The sequence below is a fragment of the Ambystoma mexicanum genome, chromosome 1q (assembly GCF_040938575.1).
Source record: "Ambystoma mexicanum isolate Mex_15411 chromosome 1q, UKY_AmexF1_1, whole genome shotgun sequence".
NCBI lineage: Eukaryota > Metazoa > Chordata > Amphibia > Caudata > Ambystomatidae > Ambystoma > Ambystoma mexicanum.
The window spans coordinates 1,121,840,929-1,121,867,208 of NC_090922.1; the positions used below are offsets into that span (position 1 = coordinate 1,121,840,929).

General features: G+C 45.9%; 1 protein-coding gene across 4 annotated transcripts in view; it reads left to right on the forward strand.

Annotated features, from left to right (window-relative positions):
* HENMT1 (HEN methyltransferase 1) overlaps positions 1-26,280 on the forward strand; it is a 763,672-nt gene that overhangs the window by 40,166 nt on the left and 697,226 nt on the right. For 2 of the 4 annotated variants that reach the window (XM_069641865.1, XM_069641866.1), the window contains exon 2: positions 25,198-25,337. In XM_069641865.1, the coding sequence (XP_069497966.1) occupies positions 25,263-25,337 (75 nt within the window). In that variant the 5' untranslated portion in view covers positions 25,198-25,262. Of the gene's footprint in view, positions 1-25,197; positions 25,338-26,280 lie in introns of those variants that run through there. The other 2 variants (XM_069641867.1, XM_069641868.1) reach the window with 2 other exon arrangements.

Sequence of the window (26,280 nt, forward strand, 5' to 3'; positions counted from 1 at the left end):
GCCTCCTCTTATCCAAAGTTCCCTTCGCGCCAAAACGGGGAGGACACAATGGGAGATCTGCTCACAAACACTCACACCATACGTGGACCTATCACGGACCACGGTGGTCCCAGGCATTCAGGACACTCCAAATCCCTCTGGCACCCAGGATGTGTATTGGGAACAGACATCCCAGCCCACATCCTGGAGGCATACACACAAGGCATGCAGAAGCCTGCGAAAAGCTTTGGGTTTCGCGGGAAAGTGCATAACCAAATAAGCACTGACACGGGTCGGCTCGACCTGGGGGAGGTGAAACACAAGAGAAACGATAGCTGCCACCAGTCCTGTCTGTGCACACTTGCACAGTTCGAAATAAGTCCAGCGAGAGTTTCTAGGGCCTTTGGAATGACTAGAGACCCAAGATTGCGTTAAAGTAAGTTACAGTGCACTCTTGTTTCATGTTGCACAAAAGCTGCAACATGAGGAAAGGACTAAGGGAAACAAAGTCTACCAGTACTGAATGTCTTAAGGGCATGTCAGTTTCCCCATATGAATTGAGCGAAAGCCCAGAGGAGTGCGGTGGAAGGCTGCGCTTCTCTAGCAAAGTCTAGATCAGGGTGTAACACAGCAGCAAAAAGTTTGGGGGTTGACACATGGAGGGAAAATTACATATAACCATTAAATCTTTCATAACACTCGCCCCTCCCAGACTAAGGACAGGTGGAACTAATCCACCCCTAGATGAGTTTCTTGTTCAGGTCAGTTAAACATTCTGGAAAACCCATCAACATTGCTTCTCATCTACTTGTGATAGTACAGCTCCTATCCCAGTGTCAGAGGCATCTGTCTGCACAATAAAAGGTCTTTGGTAATCAGGGGCCCTGAGAACAGGGGCCTGGCACAAGGAGTCTTTTTAAGCCATTGAAGGCCTTCTCACACTCTCCAGTCCAAGTTACCTTCTTGGGTTTCTTAGGAGTGGTGAGAGCAGTCAGAGGGGAAGCTATGGTGCCATTGTCTGCCATGAAATTTCTGTAATACCCCTTGAGTCCTAAGAAGGCTCTCACTTGGGTCTGTGTAGTGGGGGTAGGCCAGTCTTGTACTGCTTGTACTTTACTGGGTAGAGGCTGTATTCTCCCACCACCTACTTCATGTCCAAGGTAAAGCACTGAGCCTTGTCCAATCTGGCATTTACTGGCCTTTATGGTCAAGTGGGCTTTCTGAAGAGCCTGTAACACAATCCTGAGGTGTTTCACATGGCCTTCCCAGGTGGCACTGAAAACTGCTATATCGTCTAGATATGCAAGACAGAATTCATCCAACCCATTCAACAGATGATTCACAAGCCTCTGGAAAGTGGCAGGTGCGTTCTTCAGCCCAAAAGGCATTACCATGAACTGGTAAAGACCTTCTGTAGTTGAGAATGCTGTCTTCTCCTTGGCATGTTCTGCAAGAGCTATTTGCCAATAGCCTGCAGTGAGGTCAAACATGCTGAGGTACTTGGAGGCACACAAGGTATCCACCAGCTCATCTGTTCGAGGCAAGGGGTGTGCATCTGTCTTGGTGACAGCATTCAGCGCCCTGTAATCCACACAAAATCTCAATTCAGAAGTACCTACTTTTGGAACCAAAACCACAGGGCTGGACCAAGGACTACTGGAGGGTTCAATCACCCCAAGATCTAACATTTTGTTGACCTCCGTCTTAATGTAAGACCGTACTTTGTTTGACATCCTGAATCCCCTACTTTTGGTAGGTAGGTTTAACTTCATTTTTCTTATCAATTTGAAGAGTTCTATCCGAGTGTCAAATAGGGAGCTGTTGTATGTAGGTACGAAACTGAGGCCCTTCTGTAACGTTTTCGTTTCTTGTTCCGTAAGTGTTCTTGCAGATAAGTTCAGTACTAGACTTTTCTCTGCCTCTGTCTCGTTTCCGGACTTTCTCTTTGTTTTCCTCTTCCCCCTCCTGGTTCTCTGGGTTCTTTTTGGCCTCTACTTCCAGACTAAGCGTTGTCATGACGTTGACCACGTCCCGCCCCTCCAATCCTTTGGGAGGGTGGGACCGGAGGCGCGCCTGCACGATCCAATCCTGGACGTGTGGCGCCGCCTCGGTCGGCATTGCATGGCAACGTTTAAACACGAAGCTCGGGTGTGCGGTTGCATTTGCAGCCCACCGCGCGAGCAGAACGGTTCAACGAATACGGCCTAGAGGTAAGGGCTTTACCTGCACGGGTATTGAAACACACGCAGCTACACCATGAAACTCAACATGTTTATTGCATACTGTTTCTCCTGCAGAGAGATCTACCCCGTATACTTGAAATTGAAGGAACACGAGACACATACTCTCACCAGTCAGAGCGAAGGTAATTATCAAACATGACGCGAGTTACTGAAGGTTGTAAAAGGTATTATACATAATGCAAGCATAGGTTCGAGTATTCTAATTAGGGTACTCTGTCTTTTTCTGTTTTTTCTTGACCCATTCATCGAGTTACAACTATGCATCATTTGTGACACGCTCAAATGGGGGTATGTAAATACTTACAACAATTTATTACATGATTGGAATGTTTGTTTGAATTACTGTTTTTTTGAATTAACGCAGCCCTGACGAAGGTGCTTTGCACAGAAATGCATTGGCCAAAGAGCTTGTGCTGTTAAAAGAGGATTTGTTGATTCTCTTGGGATAATTGTGTGATTAAAACACAAATCTTTTATAGCACATTTTCGAATGAGTATATTTTGAACATCTGATTATCAAAGCAAGTAAACTAGCAATAATACAATCGAAGACATATTACAAACAGAAGCTTTTAATTTTTAATTTTGGAACTTGAGAACAAATGAACTGAGCTCCTTTCGAGGAGCAACAAGGAGCACCAGGCTTTACAGGGTGGATCCCACTCTGTTTTTCTTTTGATGATATGTTCTTGTTATAGCCCTGGTGTCATTTGGGCTATTCCTTACCTGGTAGCTCCACATATGAGAAGCAAATTACTGCAAACGCAATAAACACGTCACTTGATCCAAATTTTGAACTTATAGTGGTGCCCACCTCTCTGCCGTTTTTTTTTACACTCGATGTGACACCCATAAATCTGCTGCAATGGCAAGCTTCTTAGGATCTATCGCCTTTGAATCTGCCAAATGCTGCTTAAGCTCACCGGAAGAAGATGCAAAAATATGTTCCAGCATGACAAGACTTATCATACCTTCAAAGGTAGAAACCTTATAAACTTCGACCCAGCCAGTCAAGTTTTTTAAGGATTCAGTTACATAAGATACCCAGGTACCACCTTCTTTTTTCTTATACTCTCTGAATCTTTTTAAGTATTGGGTATAAGTCTTTCCAAACATTAAAATGAGAGTTTGCTTCAACATTGCAAAATCTGCTCTCTCAGCCTTCGACATTTCCATAATGGCACTGCAGCCAGAATGGGGCAGTCTGCTAAGTAACCAGGCAGTTCTATCAGCATTGTCAACTTGTTGAAGTTCACATGCATACTCAAATGTATTCAGCCAGTCCATAATGTCATTCTTTTCCTCATACACACTGAGCAGATCTTTTGGACACCTTGGATGAGAGGCGGCCCCAGCCCCATGTCCAGGACCCTTGGATCCATTGGCAACTTGAAGCTTGGCCAGTTCCAACTGGTGATCTGTCTTTCTGTTTTTCTGCCTGCTCGATTTTTAGTTTGGCCATATTGAACTCAAGCTCCTTCTGCCTAAACAGCAGTTCTTGCTTCTTGAATTCAAGTATGGCCTCCCCATCAGCACTGCCAGAGGAAACATTGGACATTTCATCCTCCCTGTCCTCATGGTCGCTGTGGACCAGTGCAGCGGCAGAACTGTCAGTTCTACCAGTGAGAGCAGCCCCACCTCGTTCTGCACTGTCCTCTGAAGCTATAGCACTAAGCTGAGCTTCTTGCCAGGCCATGATTCTTTGGATCATTTCCATTTTGGTGCCTTGAGAGGAGACTCCTCTCTCAGCACACAACTTTTTCAATGTTTCGGATTTAGAAGCATTTAAAGTTAACAAAGTACTTGTTTCCATACTGTTAGATAGGATTGTGGCCTTTAAAAAGTTATACTACGACAATTCACTATGTGTCCTGGTAGGAATAACTCGAAATGCCTTCACTCGTATGCAACACTGGATACCTTCAGTCCTATCCCACCGCTGTACACCAATTTGTTAAGATGGATTTCTTTACTCTGACCTGGAGGGGCAGAGGTTCAGAAGGCCAGCCTAGTTTCTTGGAACAGGGTAACCTCTGGACAAGCCAGACCAATCAGGCTAGCGATGGCGGCGGTCAAGACTAATGGCCTGATCACGACTTTGGCGGTAACCCTTAAATCTGGCGGTAGCGCTATTACCGCTGGATTTAAGGGTCCGCCAAATCCGGAAATCCGCCGGCGGTAAGAACGCGAATTTTCCCCATTGAGCCCAATCGGCATTCCCAAATGGGCTCAATGGGGAATGGGGAATTACATTACCGCCAAACTCGTGATCCGGTGCTATTAGCGCCGGGGAGTTCGGGCGTAATACCGCCAAAGTCGTGATCAGGCCCTAAGTCTCAAGAGGGGTGAGGGTGACGGAAAGACCTCAATGAGCACACAAAGCAAGGACACTTACAAATTACTCCTGACAGGTGTTATATTAAAAATACAGACACATTTATTACAAGGCCTTTGTAACATCGACCATAGCAAAGAATCACAATAATACTAAAGTAAACCAACACATCACAATCAATACACTATATATACAAGACCGAGGGATCTAAGGAGTTAGAAGCACAAAATATGTAGACCACCTAGATGGGGAGGAAAACGGGCAGTGCAAGTAATCGTTAGACCCAGTTCGACATCAGAAATACACCTAACTAGGAGGAAGTCAAAGCCCTACGAAGAGAGGAGCCTTGTGCTCAATAGTACATGCACGCGCTTGTGCCAATGGACAAAATAGGGTCTCTGACAGTTCAGGAAGGTGAATGAAGCGATGATGAACAAGTCCCCACTACTCAAGCAAGACCTCCACTTGCGGGCAGAGGCAGGGTGAGAGTGCAGGATGGATCCACTATTTCGCAACAGCAGTAGAAAAGAAATGGGATCCTGCGCTAGGGGCCACCGGTTGGGGTATGGACTACTCACCGGTCCCCGACACAGGCAGACACAGACTTCGCCAGTTCAGTTCACGTTGCTGGCAGGTTCGGATGCGATAAGCAGGACGTCTCAACGCCGTGTAGATTCTGCGGTAGCAGGATTCAGGGTTGAGGGGGTCACAAATGCAGCGAACGTGCACTGGTCGTTACCACAGCAGGGCAACACGGCAACTGCGTTTACTCTGGTTGCACTCGTCTCACTTCAGACCTGGGAATGCCAAGTGTACGAAATTCGGTGTGAGGGCGCCGTGGACACAGAGCTAGCACTAGGCCATGTTTCGAGGGCTTCCCCGAAACTGCGACGGTGACAGAGCAAAACGTCCTGCGTAAGCTGGTCAGCCCACTGGTTGGCCCAGGAACACTTCCGAAGAGGCTTACTTGCAGGGTTTGATGAAGGTGCCGAGAATAGTTGGTCCCACTATTCCAATGGGTCGAAGCGCCTTCGCAGACCTTCTAGGACGATCAGATGCAGAGGGGTCTCGCAGGACGACAGCGGGCTCAGGGTGCCAAACCTTCCAGCGGGTCACCAGCGGTTCCTCACCTCAGCTTCTTGTTGCAGGATACTTGGCTCCTTATCCCTTGTTCGGTGTGAACTCAGGAGATCGACATGGTAGTGGTGTTTTCAGCCTTCTCTTATCCAAAGTTCCCTTTGTGCCAAAACGGGGAGGACCCAATGGGAGATCTGCTCACAAACACTCACACCATACGTGGACCTATCACGGACCACGGTGGTCCCAGGCATTCAGGACACTCCAGACCCTCTGGCACCCAGGATGTGTATTGGGAACAGACGTCCCAGCCCACATCCTGGAGGCATACACACAAGGCATGCGGAAGCCCGCGAAAGCTTTGGGTTTCGCGGGAAAGTGCATGACCAAATAAGGACTGACCCAGGTCGGCTCGGCATGGGGAAGGTGAAGGGGCAAGATGGCCAAAGGACAGGACAAAGAACCTCGTGGAATGGCCATTGTAAGCGCCGATAACATGGCAAAAAAGGGTTCAAAACACAAGAAGAATGATAGCTGCCCCCAGTCCTGTCCGTGACACACTTGCACAGTTCATAAGTCCAGCGAGAGTTTCTAGGGCCTTTGGAATGACTAGAGACCCAAGAGCGCGGTAAAGTAAGTTACAGTGCACTCTTGTTTCATGTTGCACAAAAGCTGCAACATGAGGAAAGGACTAAGGGAAATGAAGTCTCCCAGTACTGACTGTCTTAAGGGCATGTCAGTTTCCCCATAAGAATTGAGCGAAAGCCCAGAGGAGTGCGGCGGAAGGCTGCGTTTCTCTGGTAAAGTCTAGACCAGGGTGTAACACAGCAGCAAAAAGTTTGGGGGTTGACACATGGAGGGAAAATTACATATAATCATGAAATCTTTCCTAACACGAATTCTGCATTTTATTTTGTAATGTTTATTTGAGCTAATGAACAGCCATGTAAGTCCAAGTTTTATAATCACTGAGTGAGTGAATTCTTGCATTCCAAGAGTAAATTACCTTCCTATTCAGTGTGTTTGGGAAAATAAAAAAGATATATAGACAACTGTGCACTGATATTTGGGAGAGCAAAACAATTTGGCGTCACGAAGCAGCTGCTTTGTGCTATTCAATTGCCAGGCAGTCCGTGCTGGAACTCTGAAACACAGGATTTCATTTGCATGTGTTTTTCATTTTACATTGTTTTTTTTCTCTTTACAAGTGAGTCTTGCTGTGTGGAAAGAGCTTTCTGTGTGATTATTATTGTTAGCTTTCTGTGTGATTGTTTTAGTTAGCTCTTTGTGTGATTGTTTTTGCTAGCTTTTTGAAGTGTCTGCAGTGATTTACTCACTGTACGTAGACCAGTGCAGAGTTTTTGTAAGATGCCTTCCTTGTTTAAAAAGCGAGATAAGAGTCTTTCTGCAGGCAGAGACTCTATTGAGGTAATTATTCCAGGTTGGACTGCTGCCACGTACGATTTAATAGCGAAAGAATTTGGTTTGCTTGTGCTGCAGGTATGTTTGAGCCATGGGAGGATTCATTACTCAACGCAGGGCCTGCAGATGTGGTGTCATGTTTACATAAGGTCCCAGTGTTGAAGGGAAGTAAATCAGAAGCACTAGGGAGGAGGGGCCAGATTTTACTCCATGCTTACGAGAAGATGCATCAGAGGAGTGTGCAGTTAGAGACAGAAGTCTTGCGTTTGGAAAGGGAATTAGCTGCTGAGAGACAGGCTGTTTTTATTGCAACAGCTGCAGTTAAAAATGTGGAGTGACAAGACCTCTAGATATCAGAAAATCACAGAGAAGGCAGCAGTTAGGGTGACCCAATTTAAATATAGAAAAGACAGAGGACGAGTTGACAGACGCAAGGTGGCTGCTGTCATCGCCATTGCTGGGAAGGCTGGGAAATAAACCCTAACAAGATTTAAGGGCCAGCTGAGACTGTGATATTTTTGGGAATTCAATGGCACAATGGGTACCGAGAGATAGTACCAAAAGCCAAACAAAAGATACTTGAATTTACTACTGCAGTGAACAAGAAGAAAGAGACTGCATATACCACATTTAGGGCAAATCTTGGCCCTTCTTTACAAAGTGACATAAAAGAAATATGAATTTGAATTTGGCGAAGAGAATTAGAGAGCATTTGATTTGGCAAAGGACATTGTGCAACGTGTGCTTGATTTGTGGCCTTTGAAGTCAGGAGAAGTGGAGCTAAATGTATATGTACATGGAAATTATGCTAACTCAAGTCAGTGGCAGAAGCAAGATAATAAACAAGTCCCTTTGGGACTTTGGAGTTGCAAATTACTTGATGCAGGTGATAAGTACACTCCATTTGAGAAGCATTTCCTAGCATGTTATTGGGCTCTTATTGATACAGAACAATTGACAGTGGGTCATGATTTACTGATTAGACTCAAGATCCCAATTATGCAGTGGGTGTTGAGTTCTCCTAGGACACGCAGAATTGGACATGCTCGAGAGGCCAGCGCAATCCAATGGAAATGGTACATTCAGGACAGAGCCAAATAAGGAAAGTGTTGGGGTTGCAAAATTACATGAGCAAGTGGCTAATATACCACCCGTAAATTACATACCACAGGAAGTGACTGAAGTACATGAGTCTCCCGTGAAATGGGGAGTACCTTATGGAGATCTAACAATGGAGCAGACGGAGCATGCCTGGTTTACCGATGCCTCTGCTCGCTATGTAGGAACTGAGCACTACTGAAAAGCAGTGTTCTATGATCAATATCCCTTTTAGAGGTAGTGAAAACAGTTATTTTGCAATGTCCTGTTTGTCAACATCAACATCATAGACCCATCCCTCATATTGTCCAGGGCACTTTGCGAAGAGGCAAGTTACTGGATCAAATTTGGCAGATCGATTATATCGGTCCTATGCCAATCAGTAAAGGCTGCCAAAATGCATGCACCATTGTGAATACTTTTTCAGTATATTTGATGGTGTTGCCATGCAAGAGTGCCACACAATTGAATACCATTAAGTTGTTAGACCAGATTATATTGCATTATGGAGTGCACTTGCAGGGTGACAATGGCACACATTTCAAAGAAAAGCTAATTCAGTAGTATTGTCAGGAGAACAATGTTGAGTGGCTCTACCATATCCCATATCATCCACAAGAGGAGACCCTGATTAAGAGAATGAATGGGTTGTTGAAAGTGCAATTGCTTGAGTCAGAAAATAGTAGCCTGGTAGGCTGGAGTGAGCGTGTGTTTGATGCTGTAAAGTATTTAACAATAGGCCAGTGGCTGAGTGTGAGATGCTGCTCAGTGAAGACCTACTGTGCAGATGCAAGTGCCCGTACACACCTGCATCCCAGACCGTGTGCCCCCACGCTTCCTTAATCGCTTGATCGTTGCGCTCGCTCCCTCATTAGGCTGCGTGCCCACCCTTGCACCCTGTGATCGGGTGGTTTCCCTCGTTTTCCTTGAATTTGCATGGCTTGCTTGCCCCGGTTGCATCCCCCGCCCCACGCTTTCCTCGACCACGTGGCTCCCTCGCTATCCCTGATTGCGTGCGCTCACTTACCTGCTAGGCAGCGTGACCCCCACGCGTCCCTTGATCGTGCCATTTCCTCGTTATCCTCGTTCATTCGCGTGCACCCACTCCCTCCCTAGGCTGCGTGCGTCCCCTCATTTTCCATGTATTTGCTGACTCGCTAGCCCCTTGTTATGTGCACGCCCACACATTCCTCGATCACGTGACTCTCTCGCCATGCCTTATCGTGTGTGCTCACTTGCCTCCTAGGCTGCGTATTCTCCTGTGCATCCCTTGATGGCACGGTTCCCTTATTGTCCTTGATTGCGTGCACTCGCTCGTTCGTCCCCTGGGCTGCGTGCACTCCCGCGCTTCATTGATTGCGTGGTTCTCTCGCTTCCTTGATCGCGGGCGCTCTCGCCTCTAGAAAAGCGTGCATTGCAGCGCATCCCTTGATTGCGTGCGCTCCCTTGCAATCCTAGACCATCCGTGCATCCTGGTTCCCCTGCGGGTCCTTACCCTTGCCTTCCCCTGCTCTGTCCCTCCTCCCAGCCGCTTCCCTGCCCTTTTGTTCTGCTGTGCTCTTCCCTCCTCTACTGCTTGCATCCATGTTGTGCATTTCTTTCTTCTAGGTTCTCTTTGTTGTCTACTCTATTAATTTGGTTTTGTTATTGATTGCCCATTTGTTGTGTCCACCCCCCCATCTAGGTCCCATGTGAACTTAATTGTCTATTATTTCTTCTGAGTTGTCATTGTCTGCTTGCTTCTCTCCTCTGTGTGTCCCAACCCTAGTGTGGCCCCCTCCACTATCCACACCACCCTTCCCCCACCCTCTCTCTTGCACCCTCTATGGTCTCACCTATCTTCTCTAACTGCTTTTCTATTGACTATCCTGTCCTTCTCACTAAGTCTGGGAGGAAAAAGTTCAAAAGAGATATCCTGGTCTCCAACCCAGGCCTCCCTATCGCTGATACCTAAACCAGCGCTTCCTCCAGACAGACTCTCACTGACATCCTCTTTGTTGTTCCCTCTCCAGGCCTGTGGGCCCTCCATAAGGTCTCTGTGCTCTCTCCTATTTCCTCTTCACCGATTAATGTTGGCACCCGGTGGGGGGCACTCCTGGCCCCCTTACTCTCCTCCAAGACCATCATTAATGTGTACCTAAACGGCACAGTCTTGGTCCAAGGCCGTGAGGCCAACCTCCTCCTTTTTGATAGACACTTCCCACGCCTTATCAACTTCCTTTCTTCTCCTGCTGTCCCTTCTTTCCCTTCTTTGGCTCCTCAGCCTCCCTCTTCCGCCACCTGTCTGACATCCTCCTCCTCCTCCTCTTTGGCACCTTGCCCTCTCCTCCTTCCTCCTCCGGCACTTTCTACACTTCCTCAGGGCGTACCCCAGACCTGTACCCCCCAACAGAAGTCTTTCAAAGATGGCAACCTGCAGGATCCAAAGATGGCCGCCGTAGCTTTAGGACGTGTCTATACATCGCTCCTCCACTCTAATCATTGGGAGTAACCGTTCATTGTTTTGAAGCATGATATTTATAAATATATCTCAGATCCGGAAAGCTGCCATGTAATAAAGGTACATATGGGCGTGCAGATGTTGGCATATTGAAGTGGGAGCTATAAGAGACTGACGGAGCGCAGGCCTTTAAAGCCGCACCTAGCTCGCACTGGGCACAGGTCTGCTTGGCACAATCTCTAATCATAAATGCTGGGGCCCAAATCGGATAGCTGATCCTGTCATATCTCTGCAAGGAGGAGCGCTAAGAATCATTGGCAGGCGGGGACGCGGCACTGCGCTGAACTCCACAAGATAGCATCAGTGCCCGCAGCTGTGTCTTCAGAACGAGCCGTAACGTGGTGCATTTTCGGTTGTCCGTAGACGTGAGAATGTGAGTGTTGCAGATACGGATACCAAAGCTATGCAGCAGCAGGTGAGTTGGGTGACTAGCGGACCACGTTAACAGAAGCGATGCGGGAGGGGAAACGGAAATGGAGAACTTGGGAAACGGAAGGATCAAAGATAGCCTGGGTTCAGCAGCACGGCGGGGGACTCAATCGGCATGCTCTGCCATCTGGGAGGCCCCTCCTGTATCAAAGCTTCTTTTTATGGCAAACAGCGAAGAAGCAACCCAAGGGACAGCTTGATATGCAAGGTGTGCATAATCTACATACAGAGAGCGGATGAATCGGGCTGTAGTGCTTTAGCACCTAGTGGCAGATTGGTGCTACAACGTGTATGTTTATGCGCAGGCCCGCATAATGCCAAAGGTCAGCGCACTTTCAGTGAAGGATCTAACTCTGCGCAGGCTGGCTCATTGGGCAGACCATCCACCTTATGGCGATTTTGCGATTTGCAAAAAAATCGCAAAATTTGCCATTTCCCGCAATTGCCGCTATAAATCATTAAATGAGCGCAAAAAAGACACGTTAGCTTAGTGTGTCTTTTTTCGCGCTCATTTAATGATTTAGAGCGAACACAGCTGGCTGCTGATTGCAGCAGCTTGAGGGTTAACACCTCGGCTCTGCGTTGCAGACCCAGGATTGGGGGAGGGTCACGCAGGCCTGGGAGATGCACAGCATTTGGCTGTGACCCCAGGCACCTCCAAGGCTCATTGAGTGCCCGAGCTGACAGTTGGTGAAGCTAGCCAGGTAAGCACTGGCCTGTCCACTCATCTGCCCCCAACTCAGAGCACCCAAAGAGGCCACTGGACTGTTTTCATTCCCGGCGTTCGACAGGAAAGTAAATTACTTTCCTGTCGAGCGCCGGAAAAGAAAGCATAAACTTAATGCTTCCTGATGCTCGTCTACAATTGGTATCATGCAGCCCAGCCTCAAGGCTGGGCTGCATGATACCAATTGAAGACTCGCTTAGCTGTATTAATTTCAAATTGCTTTACAATTGGTATCATGGGCTGCATGATACCAATTGTAAAGCAATTTGAAAACGAATACAGCTACGAGCGTTTGTATCATGCAGCCCAGCCTTGAATCAAGGCTGGGCTGCATGATGCCAATTGAAGACTCTCGTAGCTGTATTCGTTTCAAATTGCTTTACAATAATTGTAAAGCAATTTGAAACGAATACAGCTACGAGCGTTTGTATCATGCAGCCCAGCCTTGAACCAAGGCTGGGCTGTATGACACCAATTACGCACAAAATTGGGTGTTAAAATTTATGAAAGGCAAATGCCATTCGTCCTGTTTAATTTTGGTGGTTATGCAAAGCCAATTTAATGATATATGCATATTTCACCTTGATATGCTAATTTCTGATGACATCACATGCCATTGCATTTGTTAATGAGATCCCTCCCCCACTTTAATTTGTAGGACTTGACCCCTGGTAGTGTTGTGATGTTTCATTTCTGTTTGTGGGTGTGTTTAGTCACCATGTGTGGGTGGCATAACCAAGGAATTATGACCACCCAAGAGAGTTCATTGTTTGGCTAGGCATTATGGGCTTGCAGTTACTGCCACTGCATTGCCCCTGTGTCTTGGCCTCATGGATTCCTTCCATGGAGAAGTGTAGAGTTGTTCCCCCTCTCTCCTGGGGTCATAGGACAAGCGAAAAGCAAACCTATGGGCTTCAACCAGGGTTACACTTTTGAATTCAAGCCTATCTGTTTATTTGCTTTCCACTTGTCTGCTGGAAGTAGTGGCACAGCACCATTTCCTTGGAGCTCATCAGGCTGTATCCCCCTTCCCCCACCACAATCCAAAATGTTAGGCTGTGGTGACTCGACCTGGCTGTCCTACAGAGCGCAGCCAGACAGAACACATTTTGTTCCTCACTAACAAAAGCCTTGCAATTACTTGGTTTTAGGCTAAAAAAGATGTTAAATTATATATTTTTCAATGTTAGAAAATGCCGCAAAAAACGCAGTTGGGTGCCGCAATTTTTTTCTTTATTGTGCCGCAATATTTTCCATTTCATGCCGCAATTTTCTGGAGGGTCTGATTGGGGTGCCAGTCAGGCTGTCGACAGAGGCAATCCACTGCATAGGGGCTGCTGAGCATGTGGGTGTTATCATCTAGATAACAGATGTTGGTGGTGCTACATGGATATCAAGAGACAGTACTGCTTAAGGTTTGGATGTTGCCCTTGGAATTCAGTGGTATACAATTGGGCAGTGGCTTTATAAGCGGCTACATGAGGTAGAGCCGTTTCACTGCCGCTTGCCCGGGAGGCAAGTAAAACGCAGAAATCTGTACAGGATTTGTGGCAGAGGACAGCGACAAGGAAAGGCAGTGAAGCATATGCCGCCATATCTACCCACTCAGCATCATCGTACTGACACCCCAGAAGAGGAAATGGCGGTGGCTAAAGAGGACTTTGAAGCAAGTTTTCAAGCATTTTAGGAAAATTTCTCAGGCACCTTTCAAGCACAATTCACGTTCACGACATTGCTACCCTTGGTGAGCGGGTCGAGGCCAACGAACAGGCAATACAAGTTCTCTCACAAGACAGCAAATTGATGGATATAGCTTTGGAGGAACTGGTCAGGGCAACACGAAACCTGGAAATACAGTATGAAGATCTAGAGAGTAGATCCCGTCGCTCAAATATCAGGGTACGAAATCTACCGGAAACGGTTTTAGACCCACAGCTTAAAGATGCGATTACGCAAATCTTTGCGAACTTGATCCTGGGTGAGGAGAATGTACAGATATCTATAGATCGTCTCCATAGGACGGGTTCTCCTCGCCCACGGGACGTATTGGTGGCATGCACCTCATATCTGCAAAAGGAACAAATTCTAAGAACGGCCCACGAACAAACAACGATTACCTTAACGGTTTGGAAATCCAGCTCTCCCAGGATTTATCGCAAATCACTCTCCAGAAACGCAGCTAAATGCAGCCCATTAGAGCACTATGGGACCAGGGAATTAAGTATCGATGGACTTTCCCGTTTGGAATTCTTTTCTCCTTGGAGGGCATACAATGTAGGGTCATGTCCCATGAGGCAGGATTGGCTTTATTGCATCTTGAAGATGAAGGGGAAGCAACAACAACATCGGATGTGGGGCGCAATGTTCCAGCAATTGAAACCGTGGGAATGGTCTCTGACAGTGCATAATCAGCAACAGAAGGAAGACTCGAAGGCCCGCTTCAGAGGCCCAACTCCCAAAGGATCTGATTAAGAGGCATAGGTGTGCGTCTCGAAAGGTTATGGACCTGAAGATGCCTCACTATCATCACAAGAAGGAGGATGAGATGAGTAGTTTAGATTAGTGGTTCATTTGGGATTATCTGTCATTGTACAGATGGGGGTTTTAGGATGCCCTGCACGTTGTCCTGGGGGAATGGTGGGTTCATGGGTGGGGCCAGGTGCCTCGGATTTGGTTAGGAACTGTGACTCACACAAGGAGACTATGAGAAGGGGGTGGGTTTGCGACCAGTTGTGTTTAGGGGGGGTGTGTAACGGGTGGGGGGGGGAGTTAGTGGGGAGGGAGGATCTACGTGGCATTGTTGGAGTGAACTTCAGGGTACGCTTGATCTTGGGGTATGCAAGCTGAAATAAACTAAATGGCTGTCCAATGGGTCAATTTAAGTGTTTCACACTGAAAATTGGGGGCCAGAATACACCTGCGAAGCGCAGGAAGCGGGATGCACTTTTGGGGCGTCACCAACCGGATTTGGTGGCGCTCCAAGAGACGCATATATGTATATTGGATAAGCATAAACTGCGTCTTCTTCGGTACCCACTGCTGATACAGGCAAATGTAAAGACTAAAGTAGCGTGTGTGGTGTTGGCTGTGAAATCAGACCCCATATAAAAGTTTTGAAAATGCACGTTCACAAAGAGGAACGGTATGTGTTAGCCATTTTGGAAGTAGGCTGTAAAAAGGTAACAGTGGCGTCAATATACGCTCCAAATATGGGCCAGGAGGGCTTTCTGGAATCAGTACTTATTCAGGTGCAAAGGTTTTGTGAGGGTGACATCCTATTATTAGGGATTTTAATATAGCTTGGGACCCCACGCGGGACCAGAGCGCGGTCACCTCATCGGCGCAATATGTACCCTCCAATTTGTTGAAACGAAAGTTTGCGCGCCTGGCCTTGGTTGATGTGTGGCCGGCTCTAAAGGGGGAATTGAAAGGGTACACGTATTACTCGCATGTTCATCATTCATTTTCCCGCATTGGTTATGTGTGGCTTTCCAGTTCTCACCTGGGCACGATTACGTCCATGACGTGGCATCCAATTGCGCTCTCTGATCATGCTCCATTGACAATACAGATGGAAGGGGTAACTCAACGGGTATGGACCTGGAGATTTCTGTCAAAGGTGGTTCAGGATCCTGTGGTGAGGGAGAATATTGAGGCGAAGATAGTGAAATTTTTTGTTATAAATACGACGTCTGATATCTCGGCTAATGTGGCATAGTATGCCTTTAAGGCTTTTATACAGGGCTCTCTTATTGCCGAGGAGGCAATTAAAAGGCGATAGAGGGCTGCGTTGGTGGAAACCCTGGAGGCAGAACTGCAACAAATGATGATGAAGATGGAAAACTGTAAAGGTCTGGTGATATTAAAAGCCTATAGAACTGCTAGAGCCAAATTAAATCTACTTCTAACTAAAAAAGCAGAGAAATCTCTCTTGTATTTACGGCACTCCTACTACGTCCAAGCTAACCAGGCGGATAGACTGTTGGCGCGACAATTAGGCCAGAAGACCGCTGCACAGACTATCCTATCGATTAAATTGCCAGATGGTGGCATAGTCACCGAATCGCCACAAATAGCAGCCAGATGAAAGATCACAGATTCAGTATCTCCAGACAGTGCAGCTCCCTCAGATCTCACGGTTGGAATGGGAGGTTCTGGAGAAGGAAATTTCCACTGAAGAGGTAATGATAATCATCAAGTCACTTCGGGGGTCATGCCGACCCTGGCGGTAGGGGGTTAACGGCACCGGTAAGGATGCCGGTGCCGTTAACCCCCTACCGCCCTATTACAAGGTCCCTTAGCGGATCCTACCAGGGCCGGCTGGTTTTACCAGCCGCCCTTAGTGGGACCCGTTAAGGGACCATGGAGCTAATAACCGGCCTGCAATTTGCGGGCCCGTTATTAGCTCCTTCCCCATTTCCCATTGAGCCCTATGGGGGCTCAAATGGGAATGGGGAATGGTTTTCGAAATGGGGAAGTATTGGGTCCGCATAGGTTGGAATGTCCCGGTAAATCCCCATTCCGACACCACGAACCCGGACCCGAGTTTGGAGGCAGCCAGTAACACCATAGCTGCCTCCAAACTCGGAATGACCCCCTTCCTCTTAATAAGTCCACAGGACCGGATGGGTGTTCTGCCCTCTTCTTTAAGACATTTAGTGATGCTCTGGCCCCAAGGTTAACACATCTTTACAACTCGTTCTTGAGTATCTCTGCCTCTATTGAAGAAGCGAAGATTGTTCTTTTCCCAAAACCTGCTAAGGACCCCGGGCGCTGTGGGTCTTACCGACCTATCACTTTAATTAACCTTGATGCCAAGATTTATTCAAAAGTCCTAGCCAATAGGATAGAGGGGGTGCTTCTTACTGTTATTTGCATGTATCAGTCAGGGTTTATAAAACATCGACAGACTCATGACAATGTACTGCGGGTGTGCCATGTATTGGAAAAAGTGGCACTTAGACAGATCCCAGCACTTCTCTTATCATTGGATGCCGAAAAGGCTTTTGACAGGGTAGAGTGGTCATTCCTTTTTCAGGTTTTGGCTAAAATGGGATTTGGTTCTTCAATTTATAGCAAGAATTAAGGTTAATTATAATTCCCCAGTGGCCGGCTGTTAATAAATGGGCAATTTTCTTCCCCCATTACGCAGCAGTGAGGTACAAAACAGGGCTGTCCTATGTTGCCTTTGTTGTATGCCATTGCTTTTTTGAGCCCTTTCTTGCAAAAATCCGACAAACACAGAACATACATGGAATATCTTTTGGGGGGATAGAACACAAAATCATAGCATACACTGACGATATGTTGCTGGCAGTCTCGGAACCAGAGATATCCTTAGTGAGAATAGAGAGGGAATTGGAGCAGTATGGTTCGGTGGCGAGTCTGAAAGTTAATCTGGATCTGAAAGTTAATCTGGATAAATTAGAAATGTTAAACCTGTCCTTGTCCCCTTCTACAGTATCTGCCTTACATACACACACCCAATGTGGATGGGCTCAGGGAAGCATTCATCTTTTGGGAGTTAATATTACACTTAATTTGGAAGACCTATATGAGGCTAATTTTCCCCCCTTTGTTGAAAACAATTGTGAATGAATTTGGAAACTGGGCCCCTTTGACGACTTCTTGGCTGGGACTTTTTTCAGGTGCTCCCGATTCGAATCCCAACGGTATTTTTTAACACACTGTGTAGGAGGATATCTGAATATGTCTGGAATAATAAGCCTCAGAGAGTGGCATGTGATTTTTTTAACAGCTCCCATCGCAAGAGGAGGCTTTGGGCCCCCCGACTTTTATACATTTTACCAGGCAGCTCTATTTAGAATTGCTAAGGATTGGTGGAGTAGGGGCGAAGATAAATGTTGGCTGCAGATGGATCGGGCATTGGAGGGGGTCAAAGCTAGGGTAAGTACTGTGACATGACAAAAAAAATCAACCCCCTTATATTCCTAAAAGTAAAATTATGCATCTTGAAGAAGAAGTTTGGGATGGGGCGGCTAAAAGGCATCATTTGATGACCTTTCCCTCCCCTCTCACTCCGATATTCTCAAATCCTGAGTTTGCTCCGGGCTGTGATCATCGGGCATTTTTCAAATGGAAGCAGGCGGGATGCAATAAAATCCAGGATTTATTTATCACTAGGGATCTCAAGACATTTGATCAATGTAAGCTTGACTTCGGACTGGGTGATAGAGAGTATTATCAATATTATCAGGTGTTTCATTGGATACTGGCCCCCCACATAGGTCGGCAGCAATAAGGGAACTGACTCCATTTGAGAAATGTGTTGCTACTAATCCATGTAATGGGGCTTTAATATCGAATCTGTATACAATTTTGAATGGGTCATCTAACATCTCTGTAAATTATAAATCCAGATGGCAGTTAACATTGTGGGCTACGGTCACGGACAATGAATGGGAAGGGTTCTGGAGGGACATACCTAAATATACTTGTTCCAAACAGTTGCGGAAAGTTTGGCCAAAACTGCTCACGCAATGGCATTATATGCTTGCCCGTTTGCACAAGATCAAATCCTCTTTGTCAGAACTGTGTTGGAGGCAGTGTGGTGCAATTGGGGATTGGGGTCATGTATGGTTGCACTGTCCGGTGTTAGCGGGATAGTGGGCAGAGATAGATACCCATAATGCAACAAGTGTTTGGTAAGTCAAAACCAAATTCTCTGTAAGCTAAATTGTTGTTGAATTTTGACTCCACTATGCGAGGAAACTCAAAACCAAAATGTACAACATATGTGGTGCTGCAGCTGGCAGCGTTATTGGGGATTGCTGAAAAATGGAAATTCAAGGATCCGCCAACTGTGACTGAATGGTTTTACAGGATTTGGAATTATGTAGCACTGTTTATATGTGAAAGTAGTGCCACGTATGGACCCGGGGGTGGGGGGGGTGGTTAAAGGGGGATCTGGATGGGGGGGGGGTTAATTTTCTTTTGGCTGTAGTATTGTATATTTTCTGTTTCAGTTCAAAAAAGATTATTACTCAATAAAAAGCAAATTTATAAAAGATGGCAAATTGCTCCACATTGCCACTCTTGACTTCCACTCAGCTGTCAAACATTCCTCTGACATCTGCTGTCTCCTTGAAGAACTCGACCTGGATGTTCTTGGTCTGACCGAGACGTGATTCACGGCCAGATCTGTCACGAGTTTTTACACTCTCCTCCCTGATGACTACAAGATCCTCTCCACGCCCAGAACCAACCGTCCTGGAGGGGGTGTAGCCTCGATCTTCCCGGAGTGGATCCCTGCCTCTATCATTCCTATGCAGGACTACGCCTTTGAATGCCTGGTCTGCAGGTTCTCTCTCTCTCTCTCCTGTCCTCTCTCTCACTGTGGGCACTATCTAACGGCCACCGGACCAGGTAATCTCCTTCCTCTCTGACTGGGCGGACCTTGCCTGCTCCCTCCTTGCCTCTACCTCCTTGCCTCTACCTCTCAACTTCCCCTTATCAGTGACCTCAGCATCCACCTGGATGCTCCCTGTCCTTCTTCTGGACTCTTTTGCAACATCTGTGACTCTCTCTCTCTCTCGCTCTCTATTCACCCCTCTGGCCCGACTCTCTGCAGGGCACTTCTTGAATGTTCTGATCTCCTCAGAACTCCCCCTCTCTAACCATCTTACCACTCCTCTTTCCTGGAGTGATCACTTTCTCTTTCCTGTCGCAAAGTGAGAAAGTTCAAAGAACTGTAAAATTGTGAAGGGGAGACCAGCTGCAGAAGGTAACTGGCACCACGTCAATGCTGCTCCGAGAAACTCTGGTCGATCCCCATCTGAGTAAAACTACAGAAACCAGAAGGCCGTTGGAGAGCCGCCAGGCTAGGTCAAAGTGGTCATTCAGGAGGTCAAGCAAAATCATTGTACAGTCGAAAGCGTTTGATCTACGAACTATAAAGAAAGCAAGGGAAGTGAATCCTTGTTGAGACTGCCTTCTTAATTTGCCCCCGTAGTGTAGACGAAGAATTCCACCCTACAATGTAACCTTGTGTCTGGATACAAGGAAACCAGCACCAGGGATAAATTGTTTGGAAGAATGGACCCAAAAACCATGTGGCAGTAGACTCCCTCGGGTGCAACAGTATTCCAGTTGACACAATAAATGCTTTTTATGCCGACTTCACAAGGACCAGAAAACTGCTGTTACAATACACAAGAAACAAGAATCCTTAATACTCAGATAACGTGAAATGAAAAGCAGAAACAAGAATAAAGACAGACACTCTTACCATGGGATTGACAGCAAGTATTCCAGAAACAACCAATGCTCCAGGAAGACCGCCAAGTACAGGGGGGTAGGACTATTCCCGCCGGCACGCGTACCCCTAAGGGTCGGAAGTACAATACCCGACGAAACGAGGACGCTCCGACCTCAGCCCCTGATGGTACCACGGCAGTCTCTAGTCCGTACCGGGGAAGAGGAGAGGAGTGGTGTACTGGCAGTCTGGTTGAGGAGCAATAGGCACGTGGATCCCAAGAAACAGGAGGCAATCCTATGCAGTCCACGATGATGAGTTTATAAACAACGTTGATCAAACGAGTGGCAATAGCAATCCATAAGGCAGTCCAGGTCGATAACTGAAGGACTTTCACAGGACAAAACGTGAGGCAAAGCAATCCAGAAGGAATTCCGATTCAGCAACGGGAGGTATTGATGATCAAAAGCGTGAGGCAAATGGCAGTTCCTGGGTGCGGTCCGGTTTGGCAACAAGAAGCAGCGGGGTGGAACGGGAATCGTTCCAGGTGTAAGCTGGAAGGATGGAAGGAGCGGGAGGACAACAGTTAAGGAGAATAGCATCAATAGGAAGAGGAAGAACAATGGAGATTCCAATCACCGAGTCTGTAACTTCGAGGCAATCACAAGTGCGAGGATGAAGCAGGGGTAACAATAGCGAGGCAAAGACAGGAAGGCAAGGAATACAGAAATAGCAGGCAAAAACAAGGGATATCTCAGAACACGTAGCAGGCTCCAAAATCAAAATCAGAAGCAATGAGTTTGTTGCTTCTGATTTTGTACGGGACCGGCACCCTTCATTACGGGAGCGCCGATTACGAGGTTCCCTTTGCGGGACCCGCCAAGGACACCTGGTAAAACCAAGCGTCCTTAGCGGGTCCCGCGAGGGGAAGAGGGAGCTAATAACGGGCTGTTATTGATGGCCCCGTTATTAGCGCCCTCCACATTCCCATTGAGCCCTATAGGGGCTTAAATGGGAATGAGGATGGGTTCCTGCAAGGAGGAATTACCGGGTCCTCCAATGTCAGAATGACCCAGTAATTCCTCATTGCAGGGACCCGGTATTGCAGCCCAGTATGGAGGCAGCGTGGCGCTAATAGCACCAATGCTACCTCCATACTCATAATGAGGTCCAGTGTGTTGACAAGAGTGAACCCGGCCGAGGGATGTCCACTGGAACTGTTTAAAAAGACATTGACATTTGAGAAGGGTCCTAGCCCGAACGAGGGGGATCCAGGGGTGACTCCATCACCCGAGAAATACGTAGAACAGAACTTTGTGTTTGTTTGTTCTTTTGATTATTTGAAAATCTATCAGGCCCTTGGGACCATGGGACGCAATCACTGAGGCCCTGATATCGAGAGGAACAGGGGTCAGCGCCCGGAAGACAGAGCCCCAGTGGTGAAGAATCCTCACCCTAAGTAAAACAAGGAAACAAACTTATATTTTGTTGAAGAAACCTTTGTTTTGTTGCTTGAATACGTCGGATCCTCGAAGGCAAGATTCTTTCAAGAGAAACGAGACTTGGCCATCGAGACTCCTGATAAACTGGAACAGAAATGTCGACTTGTGCTGTGGAAGCTGGAGTTTGTACTGTGCTTCACGATCCTACCTTACCCCGTGCTCAAAACGTGGGAAAGGGAGAACCAAGCGACCACATCCTGACATAGTATTTAAGAACACTTATTTCTTTCCTTGAAAACCATCTCACACCCTTTTTGTATTAATTGTAATTTTTGGCAATAGGTTGACTCAACGCCACTAGGACTACCTTATTTTCATTTGATGGTCGACGCTTGCTCCTATCTTAGATTTGGGTTTAGATTAGGCATTTTTCCAACCTGCATACAGTTTAATAAACACCCTTGAACTGTGATCATTTGTGACTGCCTTTACTGTTGCCACCATGAGTTCCTTACAGGTGCCAACACCTACTTCAACTTTGAGACACATTTTTAGTGTGATGCATAACAACTCTTGAGTGTAGGATAATGAAATCCATCAGTCATTTTCAGTTTATGAATATTTTAAAATCTCTCAGGAGACCAAGGACAAATTGAGAAATCTCACTAAAGTTCACATCTATAATATTGCTAACAGAGATATTTGTTTTCTAATGACTTGTCAGCCAGAGAAGGTTGGCAAGTGTAAACAATTGAATAGAAATCAAATCAACCGAACTGTTTGAAGAACAACTATGTGCACAAGCCCCAAACACATGCACCAACGTGACCAACACCGTGACTTGTAATCATACAATTGAAGCTGCTAGTCTTTTGAACCATGTTAAACTTCCAGGTGGATGGTTATTCTCATGTGGGAATCCTACGTTTACCTGCATTCCTGCTAACATCGCTGGAGGGCCATGTGCAGTAACGCGACTAGCCTTAACCTTGTTTCCTTTGCAGCCAACATTATCTAGAGATTAAGAGATCTATTTTTGAATCTATAGGGCTAACCCCAGATTGGGATTCAAATGTGCATTTATTGTCTGAACCAGATGTTCTAGCTCTTGCTTATTCTTTGGTGGGAGTTTGGGGATTAGCTGCTGGGGGCTATACATATTTGATTAAGTTAGCATGTTTAGTAGTGAAAGGGTTGAATCATACAGAAGAATTGCTTTTTGATAGCAAAATTATGAGAAAAGCAGTTTTGCAGAATACAGCTGCTATTGACTACTTATTATTGAAACATAATTTAGGGTGCAATGCTTTTGAAGGAATGTGCTGCTTTAACCTGAGTCACCATTCCCAGTCTGTGCAAACCCTCATCCATAAATTGGAGGATTTGACAAATGAGGTTACTTATTTTCATTCTGGGAACTGGTGGGATTGGCTATTTTCATGGATCCCAAATATTGGTGAAACCCTACGTAATACATTTGCTTGCATCTTTATCATTTTGATGATTTTGATTTTGTTTTGTTGTTTGCCATGTATTTCTAGCTCAGCTATAATGTTTAATAGATTTCAGAAACTCAGTTTAGTGACACTGAGCTATGGAAGTCAAATGTCCAAGAGTGGTATGTAATGCATTTAAAAAATGTAATATCTTTGACTCAAGTATGGAGTCTATGTGAAATGCATGCTGGGTGCAGCAGTGGGTGATCACTTTCAATTCTCAGTGAAAGCTTAATTAGTGAGTATTGTATGCATTTTCTGAAACAGTGGAAAAACATCTTGTTGTTGCCCAGGCCAGTCAAGGTTTGTTTTGAATTCCGCAGTAGCCGAAAGGAGTTCTTTCGGCTCTCATGAGAAACAGAGAGTGTTTACTTGTTACGGCATTCCAGAGAGTACATCGGCCGGTTCTTTGTGTAGTGCTATCAGCAGGTGACCTTTCTGGGAAAGTACTAGTCTGTAGTTGTGTAAGTTTGATTGGGGGGCATCATACGAGGCTGGCTTTAGCTGAACTGATAGACGGTGGACGCATTGAATCTGGTTCCAGTTCTGTTGTGCTGTCTCTCTGCGCCAAGCCTGGTTTCAGAAGCTGTCCAGTTCTTGGCTGGGATGAAGTGGTGCGAACCTACGCCAACAGTGATGTAGCCTTTTTTTCTAATTCTGCATTTGATTTTGGATTGTTTATTTGAGCTAATAAACGGCCATATAAGTGCAAGTTTTATAATCACTGAAAGTGAGTGAATTCTTGCGTTCCAAGAGTCCATTGCCTTCCTATTCGGCGTGTTGGGGAAAATAATAAGATATATAGACATCTGTGCACTGATATTTGGGAGAGCAAAACAAGCACCTACTTTCAGTTTTAGCTCGTAAGGAGACATTAGTCCTACAGCGTTTCGCTCTTTAGAGACTGAAACGTGGAGCCGGTAATTAACTGTTCATTGATGCTGGAACTGCCATGCCCTGTGTGAAGAGAAGTGGAGGTAGAAAGCAGTAACTTGAAATTGTTCTGAATGTTTGCGCTAGTGGAAGGTGAAGGTGACCGCGTAGAACCGTGCTCATTCAGTTAGTTAAAATGATAGCTGTTGTTGAAGTGGAAGGGTACACAGAGGTGCACTTTGCCATTTGGACTGCACAGGGCAACCTAACACCGATGAATTGCATCAGCTGAGTATGGAAATATACCTATGCCATTTCATATATATAGATATTTGAGGAGCAAGAATTTTCCCAGAATGACGCAATATTTGATCAAGTGGTGACAAGGTGGGGTAATCCAGAAATGTAGCTTCTAGAGACAAGGGCCGGATTTGGAGATTAAAATCTGCCTGTGTTCTGCCAACAGATATGACTCTGTTTTAAGGTGGCACTGCACTGGCTTGACACCGGAAATCTGCCACTGGAAAACCGGCTGATTTAAAATCCACCACACAATAAATCAGGCCCCACTTATTCTCTTTGCTTTACCATACACCTGGCACGATGAAAAAAACTTGTATTACTCAGTGCGGTCAAGTATTTGACATTATACGAAACACATTCAGAAAGAGACATTTCCCAGTAAACAATGCTCTGAAGCCCATAATGCCAAATGTCATTGTTTTTGGTCCATTCATTTGAGAGGGCTCAGACAGCTTTAACCTTCCAGTGCATCTAAAGTTCCACGAAAATTTGGATCTGGGTTGTCTGCCCGCTAAAGTTTTGTTTCACGGGTGGACTGCCCGCTGTGTAACTGCTCGGGCACCTGTTTTGACTGTTCATTAAAAACAGGGGCCCGAGCAATTTTTGTCCCCCGCCGCAATGTTAAGGATGCCCCCCGCAACCATGCTCTTCATGTTCAGTATTTTCCGGATTCAAATTGAACACACGCACTCAAACTAATTGTCGTGATCGAATTCAGTCAAATCTACCATTTGTTCACATTTTTGCTATCAATTTGGGTAATACCGAAATGTTCACTAGTCATTTTTTTTGTGATAACTGTAGTGATAATTGTAAATTTGCCAGATGTGAAACGGTGAGGTATGTGTGTGTGTGGAATTGGGGGATGGGGTGGCTACAGTGGTTTGCAACTTGACATTTTTACCCTGTGTCTTTTCAATTGTTTGCAGTGTTCTGGTGTGTATAAGCACCCATTTTCACTATTTAGTATAGTAATTCCAAAAATAGGACAATGAAAACACAAATATTGTCATGAATCCAAGCTTGGCAAATTTCATTGCATTATTTTCTCATTGCAGGATATTTGCCTTGCTTCAGTGAGTCCACTCATTGTGCTATTGTTCAACTCATTTGTGAAGCAATTATGTTCACACCCCCGCTCTACAAACAACGATACCAGTTTGTGAAAGATTTAGTGGAAAAACACCAACCAAGAAAGGTAGGTTTGTTAAAGGTTTAACCTTTTAATGTAAACCAATAGTTATCTATGAATTCCAACATATGTTTTTACTTTTATATAATTTGGATGTATTATATAGACACACACCTAGAATCTAGTTAGTCCAGCAGCACTTTTTGCTGGACTATTGGATTATTGGTCTGTTCCCCTGAGTGAGTGGAAACCTTTTTCCACACCCACTCAATTTTTTACCCTATCTTTGGGATACTGTTGTATTTCTTTTTATATCTTTTTCTTGGAGTTATGTTTTCCTCCAGGTTTTATGGCATCTGTCTTTGATTTATGCAGTACACAGCACTCTCTGTGCAGTATTTCCAGGATCCTTTTGGGCTTCCCTCTTTATTTTCTGTTATAGGAAGATATTGTTATCCTTACTGTCTTTTCTATTGTGAGATCAGCACACCACACATTATGTGGAGTGCTGAGGGGTTACAACATATCCCCTTTCTCATTGCTCCTCCAACTTTTTTGTTACATTGACAAGCTAATTTGTATGGCTGGTGGCAGTGGTTTTATCCTACCTACCTTTGTGCAATTTCTACTCCCAGTCTGTACTCACAGCTGCAGTAGTGCACAGAAGGATCACCATTGACCCAAAATGGTGACTGTGTTCTTTTTTCACCAATTCAAGATGCCTTGTCACTTTTTAAGCCTTCTTCTGCCGTCCTCAGTGGGGAAGGTCCTGGTTTGACATTTGCCTTCAGCAGGATCCCTTTATGAAGCCCACCAAGACTCCAATGTGTCTGTAAGGACAGGACATAGGGGAGGACTTTGAATCTCTGCTATTCCTGGTCTTCAGCTGTGCCTGCCTGGAACCAGTTCTAACTGGGAGGCTGGCTGTCCTGAAGTGACAGCCACCCACAGTTTGAATAATGATACATGCGTGCTGATTGGCTGGGTTCCTGCATAAGAGGGATGGATC